Source organism: Diaporthe amygdali, assembly GCF_026229845.1.
Source record: "Diaporthe amygdali strain CAA958 chromosome Unknown NODE_14_length_1008325_cov_65_372321, whole genome shotgun sequence".
In the NCBI taxonomy this organism is placed as follows: Eukaryota; Fungi; Ascomycota; class Sordariomycetes; order Diaporthales; family Diaporthaceae; genus Diaporthe; species Diaporthe amygdali.
Window position 1 is genome coordinate 103,257 of NW_026517034.1, and position 14,735 is coordinate 117,991.

At 52.5% G+C, this 14,735-nt stretch overlaps 5 protein-coding genes across 5 annotated transcripts; 1 reads left to right on the forward strand and 4 right to left on the reverse strand.

The window, feature by feature from the left end:
• Positions 1–791: 791 nt before the first annotated feature.
• Positions 792–3,357, reverse strand: J7T55_003333 (beta3 exoglucanase precursor; the record flags this gene model as incomplete). Its single annotated transcript, XM_053143346.1, has 4 exons — positions 792–811; positions 896–1,249; positions 1,336–3,082; positions 3,136–3,357. 4 exons carry the CDS (start codon positions 3,355–3,357, stop codon positions 792–794), a joined length of 2,343 nt encoding a protein of 780 aa, XP_052993585.1.
• Positions 3,358–5,326: 1,969 nt separating this feature from the next.
• J7T55_003334 (uncharacterized protein) lies at positions 5,327–5,572 on the reverse strand (the record flags this gene model as incomplete). The annotated part of the gene is made up of 1 exon (XM_053143348.1): positions 5,327–5,572. The coding sequence occupies one exon, from the start codon at positions 5,570–5,572 to the stop codon at positions 5,327–5,329; it is 246 nt and encodes an 81-aa protein (XP_052993586.1).
• A 1,135-nt stretch (positions 5,573–6,707) lies between these two features.
• Positions 6,708–8,548, reverse strand: J7T55_003335 (Maltose permease; the record flags this gene model as incomplete). Its single annotated transcript, XM_053143349.1, has 4 exons — positions 6,708–7,085; positions 7,145–7,391; positions 7,484–8,309; positions 8,383–8,548. 4 exons carry the CDS (start codon positions 8,546–8,548, stop codon positions 6,708–6,710), a joined length of 1,617 nt encoding a protein of 538 aa, XP_052993587.1.
• Positions 8,549–9,318: 770 nt separating this feature from the next.
• On the forward strand, positions 9,319–13,221 carry J7T55_003336 (uncharacterized protein; the record flags this gene model as incomplete). Its single annotated transcript, XM_053143350.1, has 7 exons — positions 9,319–9,476; positions 9,557–10,826; positions 10,919–11,018; positions 11,248–11,316; positions 11,504–11,652; positions 11,726–11,799; positions 11,862–13,221. 7 exons carry the CDS (start codon positions 9,319–9,321, stop codon positions 13,219–13,221), a joined length of 3,180 nt encoding a protein of 1,059 aa, XP_052993588.1.
• A 458-nt stretch (positions 13,222–13,679) lies between these two features.
• Positions 13,680–14,493, reverse strand: J7T55_003337 (cellulose-binding protein; the record flags this gene model as incomplete). The annotated part of the gene is made up of 3 exons (XM_053143351.1): positions 13,680–13,940; positions 14,002–14,363; positions 14,421–14,493. 3 exons carry the CDS (start codon positions 14,491–14,493, stop codon positions 13,680–13,682), a joined length of 696 nt encoding a protein of 231 aa, XP_052993589.1.
• Positions 14,494–14,735: the final 242 nt, after the last annotated feature.

Below are 14,735 nucleotides of genomic sequence, written 5' to 3' on the forward strand. Positions count from 1 at the left end.
TGCGCCTGTGAGGTCAATCTCGATTGTCTCCGCTCCCTCTTCGATCCGTGAGCCTTCGGAGCTAGTGGTCCGCGATCACTGGCCGCTTCCCCTCTCTTTTCGCCCTTCTCTGGCCCGTCTGGAAGCGCCTGGACCGAGCAGACGGCAGACTACTGCATGCGCCGCAAACAACCAGCCACACGCATCCGTCGCTGGCCATCAGCCGGTGAGGACATTGATGGACCCAGGCCACAGGCAGTTGCAAATGGACTTTGGGCGCCAGTCCTTTCGGGGTTATTACGACCTGTGCCGAGGTCCAAATCCCATTGCACTGTCTGCGGCACATGCTATTGTGCCTCGAAGCTCCGCCCTGAAGGGTCGCTCTGCACGAGATGAGCAGACTGGTCGTACGTGTGTGCTCTTTGGGGGGCCGGCAAATGGTCCACATAGTAAGCTACTGCGTAAACCGTTGACCGGCTTTGCCGACCCAGAAAGCCACGGTACTTGGGCAAAGGGTTCATCTCCAGGGCACACGTTCTCAGTAGGAAGGGCTCAAGTTTGACATCAAAGCACGGTCGTGGACGAAGTGACACAAGCGTAGTTCGTGGCCACGGCAGCGTTGACTGAAGCAGACGGCTCTTGGATTTGGGTTTCAACTCCCGACTCGAAACCAAGGAGTTCGTGGATAGCAATCAATCCGATGGAGTGATACCCATCTCATGATTTCTGGTAGGCACTAAGCCTATTGCTGCCACCACAAAACTCTGTGGCGTTGCCCGCACATGTCATGGAGCAATCGCTCGCTGGAGCAGCTATCGAGCCAGCTCCGAAACTGTTACCACAGTAACCTGGGAGATGTTAGCCAGGTAGCTAAAATTTAGGCGTGGCTCGCCAGGGCAAGCAGGCAGAAACTCACATTCGCGAGCGTACTCGACACCAAAGTAGGTGTAAGCCGAGCAGAAACTCGCACAACGCTCCAGCGTCATCCCGCTATCCACAAAGCTCCGCGCGGTCAGCGCCCTGGTCTGGTCCGCCTCGGTCACACACCCAATGCTCGTATACGCGCCGACAGTCTCCGGTTGTGTCGGCTCGCCGCCATCGCCTCCACTCCCACCTCCGCCGCCAGTGCCCGGCTCCGAGCTGTTGCTGAAGTAGAGCTCCAACCGATTCCCGGAGCCACAGTACTCAACGCTGGAGCCCGAGCAGACCATGTTGCAGTCGTCCAGCGGGGCGGCTTCGGTGGAGGCATCAATCGTGTTTCCGCAGTAGCCTGTAAGGGCAAGGTTAGCAAACAAACCCAAGAGTGCCAAGTTGAGAGGTCAAATTGGCGACAAGAACATTTTCGAGCGAACTCACATTCTCTTCCGTACTCTGCCCCAAAGTATTTGTAGTCTGCACAGAAGGCCGCGCAAGACTCAAGTGTCATGCTGTCGTCAGAGTACGTCGACGCTGACAGAGCACGCACGCCTGTACCCTCCGTCCAGCAAGACACGAGTTCGTATCCGGCTACTGTAGCCTTGTGAGCCAACGTCGCCACCGCCGAGGTGCTAGATGAACTTGCAGTGACAGTACTAGAGCTCGTCACGGTCGGAACTGACGACGACACAGACACGGTCGACTGGGTGGAAGTGCTGAGCGAGCTGGACGGGACGGACACTGTAGACAGCGTGGAGGAGACGAGTGTGGAGCTCGCGACAGAAGACGACGAGGGGGCACTTCCACACGCGGCAGCCCCAGAGAAATCTAGGCACGTCCCAGCCAAGTCGGACGCCAGGTTGAAAGTGTTGGACACCGCAGAAGTGCCGCTGCCGCTCGTGATGTCGAGTCTCGCCGCATGGGACAGGCCGCCCGGGATGGTATACGAGGCCGTGTAAAACGTGTACGGCCCCACGCAGGTACCCGCCACCATCGCGACGCTGGTGCTCTGGAGCCGCGGACCTGCTATCCCAGTCTGTGGCGTCTGGTACTGGATCCCGAGATTCACCGTAGCCGCACGGTCGCTGAGAACGAGCGCCGACACGTTCAGACTCCCGGGGCCCTGGAGAAGACAGCTCTGCGGCTTCTGCAGGATAACGGCGTCGGAGATGGGGTAGGCATTGCCGTTGTTGTCGTACAGCTTCGTTGTGCCATCGGCGAACTCTAGGGTGACGGTGAAGGAGGAGATGCCCGACGCCACGGGGATGTCGGCCGAGACGGGGAAGAAGTCGAACGTGTCGTCGAGCCCGGACCCGGACGCCAGCACCGTGGCCAAGATGGTGCACGAGTCGCAGCTCGCGCCGCTGCGGTCCTTGTACGCCAACGTCACACCGCTGACGGCCTGCGACAGCCCCGTCGTCCGTACACGGATGCTCCCGCTCAGCTGCAGCGTCGCGCCGCCGCTGTTCATGGCCAGCTGTAGGCCGACCGGCTTGACAGCGTACGGCAGGATGGGGTCGGAGAGCGCCACGCCCGACGGGACGACGTCGATCATCCGCTGCAAGAGGCTCGCACAGGTGCTAGTAAAATTCGTCGGGCTCGCCAGGGTGTTCATCGTCACGTTCTTGTCCGAGTTGAAGACGACGAAGTCGGCATTCTGCTTCAGCGCCACCGACGGCCCCACGACCAGGGGGCTCTTGGTCGTCCCGTCCAGATACTCCGTCACGACTTTGTTGTCGAAGGCGTCGGGTGTCGTGTCCAGCGCCGACTCGTTGTTCGCCGCCGTGCCCGGGGGCACCAGGGCCGGGAACTCGGGCGTGTGGACGCCGCCGAGCGTGTGCCCGCAGGCGACCAGGCCGATCATCTCCGCCTGCGTGAACCCCATCCGCGAGAACTGGTTGATGAAGAGCGATATCGCGTTCTGTGGCTGGGGCACTCCGATGCTGCCCGCGGACGTGGCGTCCACCCGGCCGCCCTTGACGGGCACGGCCGGCCCGCCGCACACCCGTGTTGACAGCGCTGCCCCCAGCGCGATCAGGTCTGACATGCTGCTCCTTGGGGAGAAGTAGCCCGCGTAGGTTATCAGGCTTGTGTTGTGTCCCGGCCCGGTGTTCTCCCCGTTGTTCAGTTCGTACATGATTGAGGCGTCAATGCCACCGGTACCGAAGAATGTGTTCGCTGTTGCCACCTACGCATGTCATTAGCATGAGGTGCCCGTCAGGACATCAGAGTCCGGCTCACATCGTGAAATGCAACTCGAAGCCATTCAGAAGCAGTCTTCCGGCCAACCCCATGGGCTTCTTTAGAGCAGGGGGTGATAGTGTCTGCGAACAAGCGCGCCCCGGAGCCATAGAGCTGGTACATGATTTCCTCTATCTCGTCCGTCGCTGCTGGCCATGTTGGATCTGCGCGGACGCTCGTTGCCAAGCACAGCGATAATGCGATTGCAGTCTTCAGGAGCATTTTGGGCAAACCGGTGGATCTTCCAATTAGATATTACACATTAAGAACCGGGCAACTAAATGCTAGAACGTCGTCGAGTAGATGAACTCGAGACTCGATGTCAACGAGAGACAGAGAAGGAGCAGCGGCACGAAGCGATGAATAAGCAAATACACGGGGAAACTAGAAGATGAAGAAGTCGCAAAAAGTTCAGAAGGATTGTAAGATGGAAATCTTCACATCGTTGTCCCACTGCTGACCACCACAATCACCGTGCCGTATCCCGCGCCCGTATCTTAGGCTCGGCTGGGCCACGATAGTATCGTGGCATCGGCCCACTCGGTGGCAGCCTTGAACTGGCATTGTGACATTCTAGATTCGGGGGGCCTTGGGAGATGAGATGAGCCACCAGGATGCCGACCCCTGCTCCCGTTCGTATTCCTGCTCTGGATAAGGGACGCCAAGCCAGTCTCGGTGCTGACCTGGATATCAGCCACACGGTATTGGCCCGCGCCCGTCGCGACTATTCGACGGCTGCATCTATCTGCATGCAGTGGTGGTGCCCTAGCGCGGCGTGGTTCGGTGCGCTGGATCGTCACGTGTGTGCATGCAGATGTTAAATTGTCGATACCGGGAGCTTGCAGCTGCTGGGCTATTTCTGTAAGCCTCTGGGCTGATATGGATGATCATGTACGGTTTTGAGAAGAGAGCCCTCCCGGGGCTCGGCAGCGGGTGCATGTCCACCATCTCGGTTGGGGCCGGGGGTGGTATCCCGGGTGTGTGACGGGAGCAACGTTCGTAACGGGCCGAGTCGAGACTTTTCCCTTCTGCACAAGCAGGAATTTTTTTCTTGTGCTGGTTTTCTCTTCCAATTGTTTTAATAGAGGATAGTCCCACTCCAAAAACTAATAGCCAGAGAGTAAAATTTCTCCTTAGGTGCATGAAGGTGGCGTACGTCAGCATTGGTATCTGGCTCCCATGCCACCGCCCATACCCTTGACCATACATTATCTCCTGAAGCTGACAGTGGGGCCACATCGGTGAAAGAAGCCTTGCTGTTTCTTTCCATTGCTTGTCGGCACGGAAATGTTCCCTTCAAGTTTGTATTTTGCGGTTTTATGCCATTGCTGGCCTTGTGCTCAAAGTCCACCCAGCTGTCTTTCAGGCCGTGTACAGACCTCTAATGGTCCACTTGAATATAGCTCGCGGTCGATCGTGAGATGCTTGCTGGCAATGCTCTACAATTTGCATCCACTCTAATGAGCCAGATAGACTTCCTGGTCATCTGGGCTCGGAGACATTTACGCTGTCGTTGGTCCTCAGGGTCGACGGTTCGAAGGACGTCGAGATAAGGTTAAAATTGGACCCTGTTCGCAGACCCACGTGCTAGGATGGACCGTTGCTGAGTCTCAGAAAACACGCCACATTGTTTGAGGTTCAATAGTAATAGCAGCTAACAGCGACATATGGATGCCGGCTACAATAGATCCGACTCTCAGAATATGCCTTTGGTAGAACAGTGCGTTCCCTAAATGTGATGTGGTTGGTGATAGCTTCTGGGCGTCGAAGGAGAGTTACACATACTTTCCGGTAAAGGCAACATATTAGTCACTCAACTTCGTCGCATATGAAGCTCATAGAGTTAGAGCTCAGTAATTGGCCGCTGCTGTGATTTCCGATGTGTTCTGTTTACCATTCGAATTTGTGCATCCACGTTGATCACACGAGAACTCAGCTGCACTGAAAGGGGTCGAGACATGTCTGTGTTCATAATTCTGCTACCAGCTTTGCTCCAGTCAATCAAATAAGCACAGAATTGTCTGTTTCTCCCAGATAATCATCGATCATGCATGAATCCCTCTCGGCTCTACTTGTTTGACCCCAAGAGCCGATTCAGCGAAACCTGAACCCACCCTCGAGATGCTCCTCCATGCCGTTCGGCACAGTGGGAATTCAGGCCGCCCACTTCCAAGATTTAGGCGCGGCGACATTACTCCTCCTTGTCCTTGCTGTATCCCAGAGTGTCCATACAAGAGTTGCAGAATTTGCGATGGCAGGTCTTCTGGCATCGCCAGTAATGATCATACGGACCACCTCCGCAGTAGTCGCAATACTTACTTCCCAGCATCGACCGTGATTCTTCCTTCTTGAAGCGGCGAGGGGGATCACAGGTGCACTTGGATCCCCGAGGCGCATCCTTCGATGTGTCCTCCGCCATGTCCACAATTTTGGTCATTTCGAATGCAGTAGACGAGGCGTGGGAACCGAGAGTTACGGCAAATCTTCGTTGCAAGAGAGTTTCTTTCAAGCTGCTTGAATGATTGTATGTAGCCGGGGGCCACAGGTGTAGTTCGAGCGGATAGTTCGAGTGGATAGTTCGAGCGGGTTGTTGTTGGAACTTGGAAGTTGTGCTTGATCCTGATGATCTTTTGTTAGTCGATTCGGATGAGCGAGTGGAGAGTATTCTAGTAGGAAAAATTCACGTCCTTTTATAACTGTACACATCTCTGAATTGTCTCTGGGGATTGGCGAGTCTAAGTACCGGGATGAGTTGCGAATGATAGTTTACACAGTCACCCTTCAAGAGGAGAGACTTTCAAATATACAGCAACGACACCATGCAACTCATCCATGAGAGTAAGAGGATCTTTGTGTGAACAGCTTGCGCCGATTATCATAGTCAGGGGCTGGTCATCGGCTGTGACACATCCGGCGCCGCCATGGTCAATATTCCGTCACTTTCGTTTGTTATTCGCAGAAGACAGGTCGTCTATTAAAGTGATGCTCCAGGGTTCAAAGGTCAGCTTCTTCAATTCGTGCTCTGATCAAAGTCCAGGAAACAATTCAGGGCCTCAGAACAATCCACACAGATGCATTTTCCCACTGGGTGGTGTGATTTGCAATAGCGAGCCAGTGACGGAAATTTACAGTCAGATTCATCGATACTATGCCCATTGGATCAGAATTGTATTTATGACCTTGAAAATTCGATTCTCGCTACCCGTGACAGTTATCTCAAACCTGAGCGTGAGGTCATGTAAAGGCTGAGCCAAAGTTCTGAGTTTTAGATGTTGTATAGGACTTGCTTCGATGTATTGAAAATGATTGCATCTTATTACAAGTCTTTTCGAATCTGTGTCGCGGTGTGGAACGTGATCGATTATTACTTCCACGTATGTCACGTTCTCAAGGGTCCATCCTGTGTCGCGAGTGCTTCAGGAGAGGCGCGAGTGGGTAGAGCCAATACCCAAATCTAAAGGGCGCTTACTGAAATTGAAAAGATCTCAGTACTGACCGAGGGTCAGCTTTACGCATTTATGTGGGTATGAAGAGATATGTACCGTAAGTGACATGCCAAGGATCGGGGCCTTTCAATCTCGTAACACAACGACTGGCTTTTCCCCATCGACATCAACCACATCCATGACGCATGTATATCTCCCAAAATCCCTCGTCGGTATTTTCTTTTGGAACATCTCTTCCAGCTCTAAATAACTGCGACCCTTCATCTCAGGGAAGCAGAAGTACAGGTAGATGGAGAAGAGCAGTGAAGGACCGAAGAACACGAATGCCACTTTCGCACCAAGATTGGCGTTCCCTGGATTGATGAGGATCGGTACTATTTGGCCGACCAAGCATGCCGCTGCCGTGTTGCTCATGACATTGATCGAGTATGTCTTTTGTCGCAGTCGAGGGGTGGCAGTCTCCCCGCCTACAGCGTAGGCCGCTGCTCCGAGGGTAAGTTGGAACTGTAGATGCATCAGTACGTGAGTCGAGCAAACAGGGATATTTACTCCGCGTGACGTACCAAGAAACCCCAAATGGCCATCAAGGCCACCACTGCCGACAACGCTTGCTTGTTGTCGCGGGCGATGCCCAAGCAGCCGATGATGAGAAGCAATATAGTCATGGCAATGCAACCCCATACGATGAGAGGACGACGCCCCGAGCGATCGATAAGAAACCATGAGCAGATGTTGCCGAATAGTTGCACCGTATAGCAGGCTTGAGCAACTCCGACAGCGTTCTGCACCCCTGCGAGGGTGAAAAAGTACCTGTACACCAGTCAGCCAAGTTAATATAAGGATCAACTGAGATGAGAAGTGAAACAGAGGGCGGGTATCTCTAGGTAAATAGAAAAGCTTACGGCAGATAGCCAGCAACAAAGTTAGCGCCCACGAATTGCTGTGCCAGGTATACCATACAAACGATAGTTGTTCTGCGCAGGTTAGAGCCTCTGAAACAGTCGAGATACGAAGCTCCCTGAGCATTCAACTCGCGCTCCTTCTCGATTGTGGCGTCTAGTAAAGCGAGCGTCGCCTCGACATCGTGGCTCGGACCGTTGAACTTTCGAAGGGATCTACCTGCTGCTTCTCTTTTTCCATGAACTAATAACCAGGAAGGCGATTCTGGCAGAAGCGGGATGGCGAGGATTAGCATAGCGGCTGGCGGAGCCAGCTGCACCAAAACTGGCAATCTCCAGCCCCAGTCGCCCTGGATGAATGTTCCGGCGTAGCCTACCAAGGCGCAGACCCACTGGCCGATGACAACCATGGAATTAACAAGAATCAAACATAGGCCACGAAGCTCGTCTGGCGAAATCTCAGCGACGAAGACAGGGCTGAGTGCGTGACCCATCCCGTAGCCGAAGGTGCTGATCAGCTTGCCTCCGAACAACATCAGAATGGAGGTAGACCAGGCCTGGACGAAGATACCGACTATGCAAAGGGTGCAGCCTAGAAAGATGACCTTGCGGCGGCCGATCATGTCCGAGATGAAACCGGTTGTGAAGGCGGCGAGAAATATGCCGACATTAGTGGACGCATTCAGTACTTGCTGGTCGTGTGCAGGAATCTCCCGCCCAGTTGAGGTCGTAGTGCCGTATCGATCGAGGAATCCTGGTATCGCGAGAATGTTTCCGACGAGTGCTAACTCATAGCCGAAGTTGATGGGCAGGATAAAGATGAGTAGGCCTGATTACCCAGTGAGGATTAGAGGACAGAAAGAAAGCGCGTGGTGTTGGAAGGTTGTGACTGGCTTGCTTACAGTATCCCAGCACCCTCTTATTCTTCACTAGCTGCGCAAAGCCAGGAGAGGCTTTCCGAGATGCGGACACGATCTCCTTATGCTGATGAGCTACGTTTTCGACATCGGGATTGACACGAGCCATTTCAGGCTTCTCTTGTGCTGAGTTCGGGGCAGTATCCGCCATTTCGAGGGGATGAATGGAGACATAGACGGTCGACTGTCTCAAACGCGTACACGACGACCAAATGGGGATTGGAAAGGTTATATAGTCATCAGCCTTACGTTCTGTTCCCAACCAACCCCGGATTCACCGTCGCTCCTCCATGCAAGCAACCACGCGGTTCCCCAGTTCTCCACTTCCCCGCGAACTGTCAGAGTATATTGTCGCTTATGACTAGGACGTCGAGATCTCAGCTCCATCGGCCCGCATCCTTGAACGAGATCATATTTGAAGGAGTATTTGGAGTAGTGTTCATGGTGTTGCGCAAATGGCCGCGGAGGATCGGGGAAATACAACGCTAGAACCGTGGGCTTCTCCTGACTCTAGCCTCGTCTGGTGATGCAGGTCCCTCGAGTAAGGGGTAGCTTAATCCATGAAGCGCTAGGCGCCCCGAGCCCATGGGGAAAGTCATCGCATGGCATCCTTGTCTCATGCCCTGGGCTCCTCCCCAGGCAAATATAAATTCTGCCGATTCCCCGCGGCGAAATCCACCCCGACCATCCTGCTTCCCTACTACATCACGGACGGTTTATCAGTCTCTCGTGGATAGCACTCTACAGCTGCTATTCGCAATGGCCAGAAGGGCTTGTGATGGATGCAGGCAGAGGAAAGTGAAGGCTAGTTAACAGCCCTGAGGCTTTGCTATAGATGAATGAGAGCTGAGTTTCTGTAGTGCAACGCGCAGTCACCTCGCTGTTCTGCTTGCGAGACAGCCGATTTACCTTGTCTTTACAATGTTCCTCCCAAAAAACGAGGTCCGAGATTCAGAAGCCAACGCGTCGGTCATTCAGGCCGGACGGAGGAAATCACGATCACGGCTGCGCCGGAGAGCGCCTCGGCATCGTGTGCAGCCCCTTCGGCAAGCCCCCTCAGCTCGGTTCACATACCGGGCGTAAGACATACCTTAGACGCATGCCATGGGCGCATGCCCAATCTTCCGTTAATTGATGGGCACATACCAAGACAGCCCAGCGCCGGACAAATATCCTCTGCAATCCCAACTACTCGTTGCCGGGCAATCTATGACGAGTTGGCCGACTTCATCGGAATGATTGAGCCGACACGCTCGTTGGGGCTGACAATGCACGACTGCATCGATTTGTACATGGAGTGGATATTTCCTCTGTCGCCACTCGCATGTGAGGCTGATATCCGCAAAGGAGTCACTACAATCGTACAAATTGCCCATTGTCCTCAACAGCCCCTGGATCCCAGCCTATCTGAAACTCGAGAAGACGTCTCAGTTTCCGAGGATTTTGGCCTTCTGGAGATGCGCACATTTTCGTTACTGACGGCCTTGTGCTCCATCACCTGCTGCATTGTGCCGGCGAGCATTTGGCCGGCTGGGAACTCGCTCGCGTGGCCGCTCCTGCAGGCGTCAAGAAATATGCTGGCTTGCTATCAAGATGTTGACATCCAGGCACCTGATTCCAGCTCGATAATCATCCGATACTACCAAGCAAATGCACTTCATGCGCTCGGCAGAGCTAGGATGTCATGGCACCTCATGGGGGACGCTCTACGATTTGCGTCAGAGATGCGCTTATTTGACGAAAGCGCCTATCAACATGTAGAGGCCGTAGAGGGCCAGATATTGAGGAATGTGTTTTGGCACCTGCATAGTGGGGATAAGTCAGCATCCATACTCAACAATGTGCCCATCACTCTCCACCAAATTCTACTTGGCTCTACCATAACCACTGCGTTCTGTGGGCAGCAGCAAACGGAACTCATCAACGCACGAAAATACCCAGATGCACCGAATTTTGAGGAGCAATTATACGAGGGCTTTAATTTGTGCCAGGGAATTTGGTCGGCAGCCTCTAACGTCCTTGTCGACATTCAAGTTCTCGTCCACGTTCACTCGAGATTTAACCTTGAGGTTCCCACCAGCGACCTGACAAAGAACGCAATCACGGACTCATACCTATCATTCAGTGGCGTCCTAGATACCTTACCAGCATGGTTGAGGGACCCCATGTTGATAAAGTCGGCTGACGAGCGATCCGAACGGTCCCAAAGACGAGCATTCTGGACGCAGAGAGCCAATTTACTGGTGACATTCCACTGCCTGCGGCTAATTCTTGTGCAGAAATGCACTGACCACGGGCTGTTGTCGCTTCTTGGCCTCTCTGAGGACGAAACAATGTTGGCCTTCCGCAAGACCGAAATTGCTAGTGACCTACTCAATGTTGCGATGGGCGTACCCTTCGAGGCCCTCCAGGCAAACGGAGAGCCCTGCGTGAGTATTCGGGCTACTTTCTCCCTTTTATTTCTCTTCAGTTACCTTCAGTGAGTTCCTGCTGACCAGGCTAGGTTGAAAAACTGCGACAGGTCGGCATGAGTCTCCTACAAATTCTAAACAGCGTGACCAACCCATCCATTGTTGCTCGCGCCAAGTCACTCTTCACATCTCTGCTAGACATTCTGGCCAGTCTGAATTCGAGAGTCTCGGCAGAATTGAGTGGAGACTTTGCTTCGTAGATACGATGCTACCTTGGCTAACCGCTTCACCGTGAGCCCCTTCCGGCCGGCGAATTGTCCGGGCAATTGCACGTCGGGAAGTGACAGGGACTGCGGCTCTCCTAAGTGCCACAACAAATGACGTGCCGGCTCGTTGATGCCTACTGATGCATAACATGACCCTTGGACACTCCGATGAGGACTCGCGGGAGCCAGGATTTTCTTCAACCGGGTCTTGATTCCTACTCCGACAGATTTTGAGAACTTCAGTATGTAACAGGGGCATGTAAGCATTGGATAACACTCATTGTACCTAGGGACTCTTCCTACACCCCTCGTCTTGGTCACGGATGCTAAGAATTCCGCTGACCATTTATGAAGTTAAAACCAACTATCATCTTGTTTTACTTAGTTTTCTTTCTGTCGCTCAACTTCAGTGGCATTCGCCTCTTCCAGATAGGATGGGGAGCAACGAGGTGCGCGCCATGAATGGCGAAAGGACGTATCATAACCCTATTGTACCGGGCTTCGCACCAGACCCATCGGTTGTGCGCGTTGGCGGAGTCTTCTACCTCGTCACCTCTAGCTTCCATGTCTTCCCAGGAGTGAGGAGCCCCCATCAGCCAAGGCTATAACATCTTGTTTTCAATTATCGACCAGAGCTGACTATTTACGCAGATACCGATATATTCATCTACCAATCTGCAAGACTGGGCGTTGATTGGTAAGTCCTGGGTCATTCTCGAGATATTGTGAGGCACGAGCTTAGAAGTCCAGGTCATGCAATCAATAGACCTAGACAATTGGATCTCAGTCAGGCCACGGCACGGTCGTTTCCTCTTGACACTGGCCACTCGATGGTGGCTAGCGCAGGCCTGTTCGCGCCAACAATACGCCATCATGGAGGAACATTTTACATCGTCTGTACGAATTGTTTCCACCACGAAGATGCTTGGCGCTACGAGAACTTCCTGATCAGCTGTAAGGACATCGCTTCCGACACATGGTCCGATCCATTATACTTTCCGTTCCAAGGCATCGACCCGGATCTCTTTTTCGACGATGACGGACGTGTCTACGTGCAAGGCTCGTGGCAAATGGACCGCCTGAAACAACCAAGTTGCACTATCAAACAATTTGAAATAGATTTGACGACGGGCAAGCCCTTGACTGAGCCCCGTGAGATCTGGGGCGGCTTTGCAAAATATGATACCGAAGGGCCCCATATATACAAGAGGGGGGAATGGTACTATCTCCTCGTCGCCGAAGGCGGCACATTTGAGCATCATTTGCTCAGCATTTCTCGGTCTCGGAACGTGGCTGGGCCATATGAGTCATTTGCAGGGAACCCAATCTTGACCGCAGATGGCAAGAACGAGTATATACAAAATGTTGGACATGGAGATCTGTTTCAAGATGAACATGGGAATTGGTGGGCAGCAGTACTTGGAGTGAGGAATGAGCCTGGTCAGCCTCTCGGCCGCGAGTCGTTCCTCGCCCCTGTCGACTGGCCAGAAGGGGGCTGGCCACAGGTATCACAGCCAGTCATGAAGTTCGGTCGGCATGCTATCGTCGAGATTGGTTTCAGGCAAAATGTTCCTCGTGTAAAACGGCAGGAGGACTGTTACATAAGAAATCCGGACCTATCGCACTACCATTTGGACGGAGACACTGAACAAATGATCACCTTATGTGCTACTCCTAACTCACTCTCTACACCGACGGGCACGACGACTTTCATTGGAAAGAGACAAAGATCCTTTCACAGTGTGTCAACGACAATATTGCAACTTCCAAATCTAAGCGGAAACCCAGCAGATCTTGTTGCTGGATTGGCGCTGTACAAGGACCATCTTCGCCACGCATCCGTTGCGTACAACTCGAGCGCTTCTCAGGTACAGCTGAACATCTGCAATTCAGCAAGCAGAATTCATCGCACCGAGACACGCGAGATCGCCTCGAAGGTGGACAGGCTAGGCTTCAGGATCGTTGCCTCCCCGGAAAACTATATGTTCTTCTTCCGAGATGAGTCGGCCCCGGGCAGTTGGGTTGAGCTGGGATGTCTAGACGTCCAGGACTTTCAAGCTAGAGAGTTCACTGGACCCATCTTTGGGATCTTCGCCACAGGTGACAATCGAGATGTGGTTTTCAGCGGCTTCGTAGTGGAGCAATAATGCAAAACTAGAGTTTTGGTTAAGACTTTCAGCATGTAGTACCCCAGACAAATTGAGGATTACATTCACTATGCCGAGCCAAATCGAGCCGCACATGATGCCTTTGTATCCGACACATCATTATTTTATGTTCTATAGTATATGTGCATATTTGAGATTGCTTATATTAAGGGGGCTTGGCTCCTGTTTCTTATGATTTACTTTAATTAAAAAAGAACTGTCAGATTTCAGAGGCCTTGCAACATATTATAATAGCTTTGAGGTATCATGATGCTATTGAAATTGTCTTACGAGAAGCATTTCCTGGGCATAAAACAATCGAGCTACGCGAAAACACCATCATACACATCGAATGGCAAATAATACTTGAATTCAATAGCGATAGTTGAGCTACAAGTACCGCGCGTTATATAGCTTGTCCAATTTCTTACTACCCATGGTCAAGACTTTAAAACTCATCACAGTCCTCGCTCAGCAATGAGGCCTTTCACATATTGGATCAACTGCGGCCCAACCTGCTTCGCAATCAGCTGGTCTCCCTGATCATTCGGGTGTACTCCGTCCCTAAGCATGGAGGTCGTGAATCCAGCTTTCGTGGAGCAGTCTGCAATGTTGATGGGAGAGTCTGTGGTGTTCTTTGATGCGGCCCATGATGGAATCTGGGCGTTAAGTGTGTCGATGCCACCGCCGTTGAAAGACAGGGGAATCAAAAGATCAACCTGAACGACTTTATCAGTACTAGCACTTGGTAATGAAAGAAATACTGAAATGGGTACGAACAAGAATCTTTCCCTTCGCATTGGATGCCCTGATCAGATCAACCATCTTCGTGTACGAAGCGATAATATCGGCCGTCGTTCGACCTTGGGCAACGTCGTTCGTCCCAAGCATCCACTGTACAACGTCGGGCTTGCTGCTGTTCAGCCAACCTTGGAGATACTGGTTTGCGATATTGATAGACAGCCAGCCGGAATGACCCTCATGATGAAGGTCAAACGAGCCTGACTGAGCTTTGCAGTTCTGTGGGTTGTTGGTCATAGAGCCCACGAACTCCACTTTGTCGGTAATGTTCGCTGCAACGAACTGGTCCCAGACCTTGGCCCTCCAGCATGTTATCTCGGTGATGGAGTCACCAAGAGGCACTAATCATAACGGCGTTAGTTTATAATGGTCTGAAAGTGCTTATCGCATTAACTGACTGATTTTGATTTTGCTCTGGGCAACGGCAATAGCCGCCAGGCCAAGCGAGAACAGAATCTTTGAAAGTTGCATCCTTGACAGTAGTCGAACTTGATATCGAATTACCAGGATGTTGATCAAGGAATCTGTGAATAACTGAAGGGACTGTCAATGGTAAAGAATCACAAGATTCGAGAGACTGGTTCGGCTCTTATATATTGGGCTATTGACAGCAGCAACTCGAAGACACTGCAAGGAATCTTTTTGCTGCGCGTTTTACTTTTACAAATTCACAATAAAGCGTCTGCAATCTCAATAACACTCTATAACAGTCC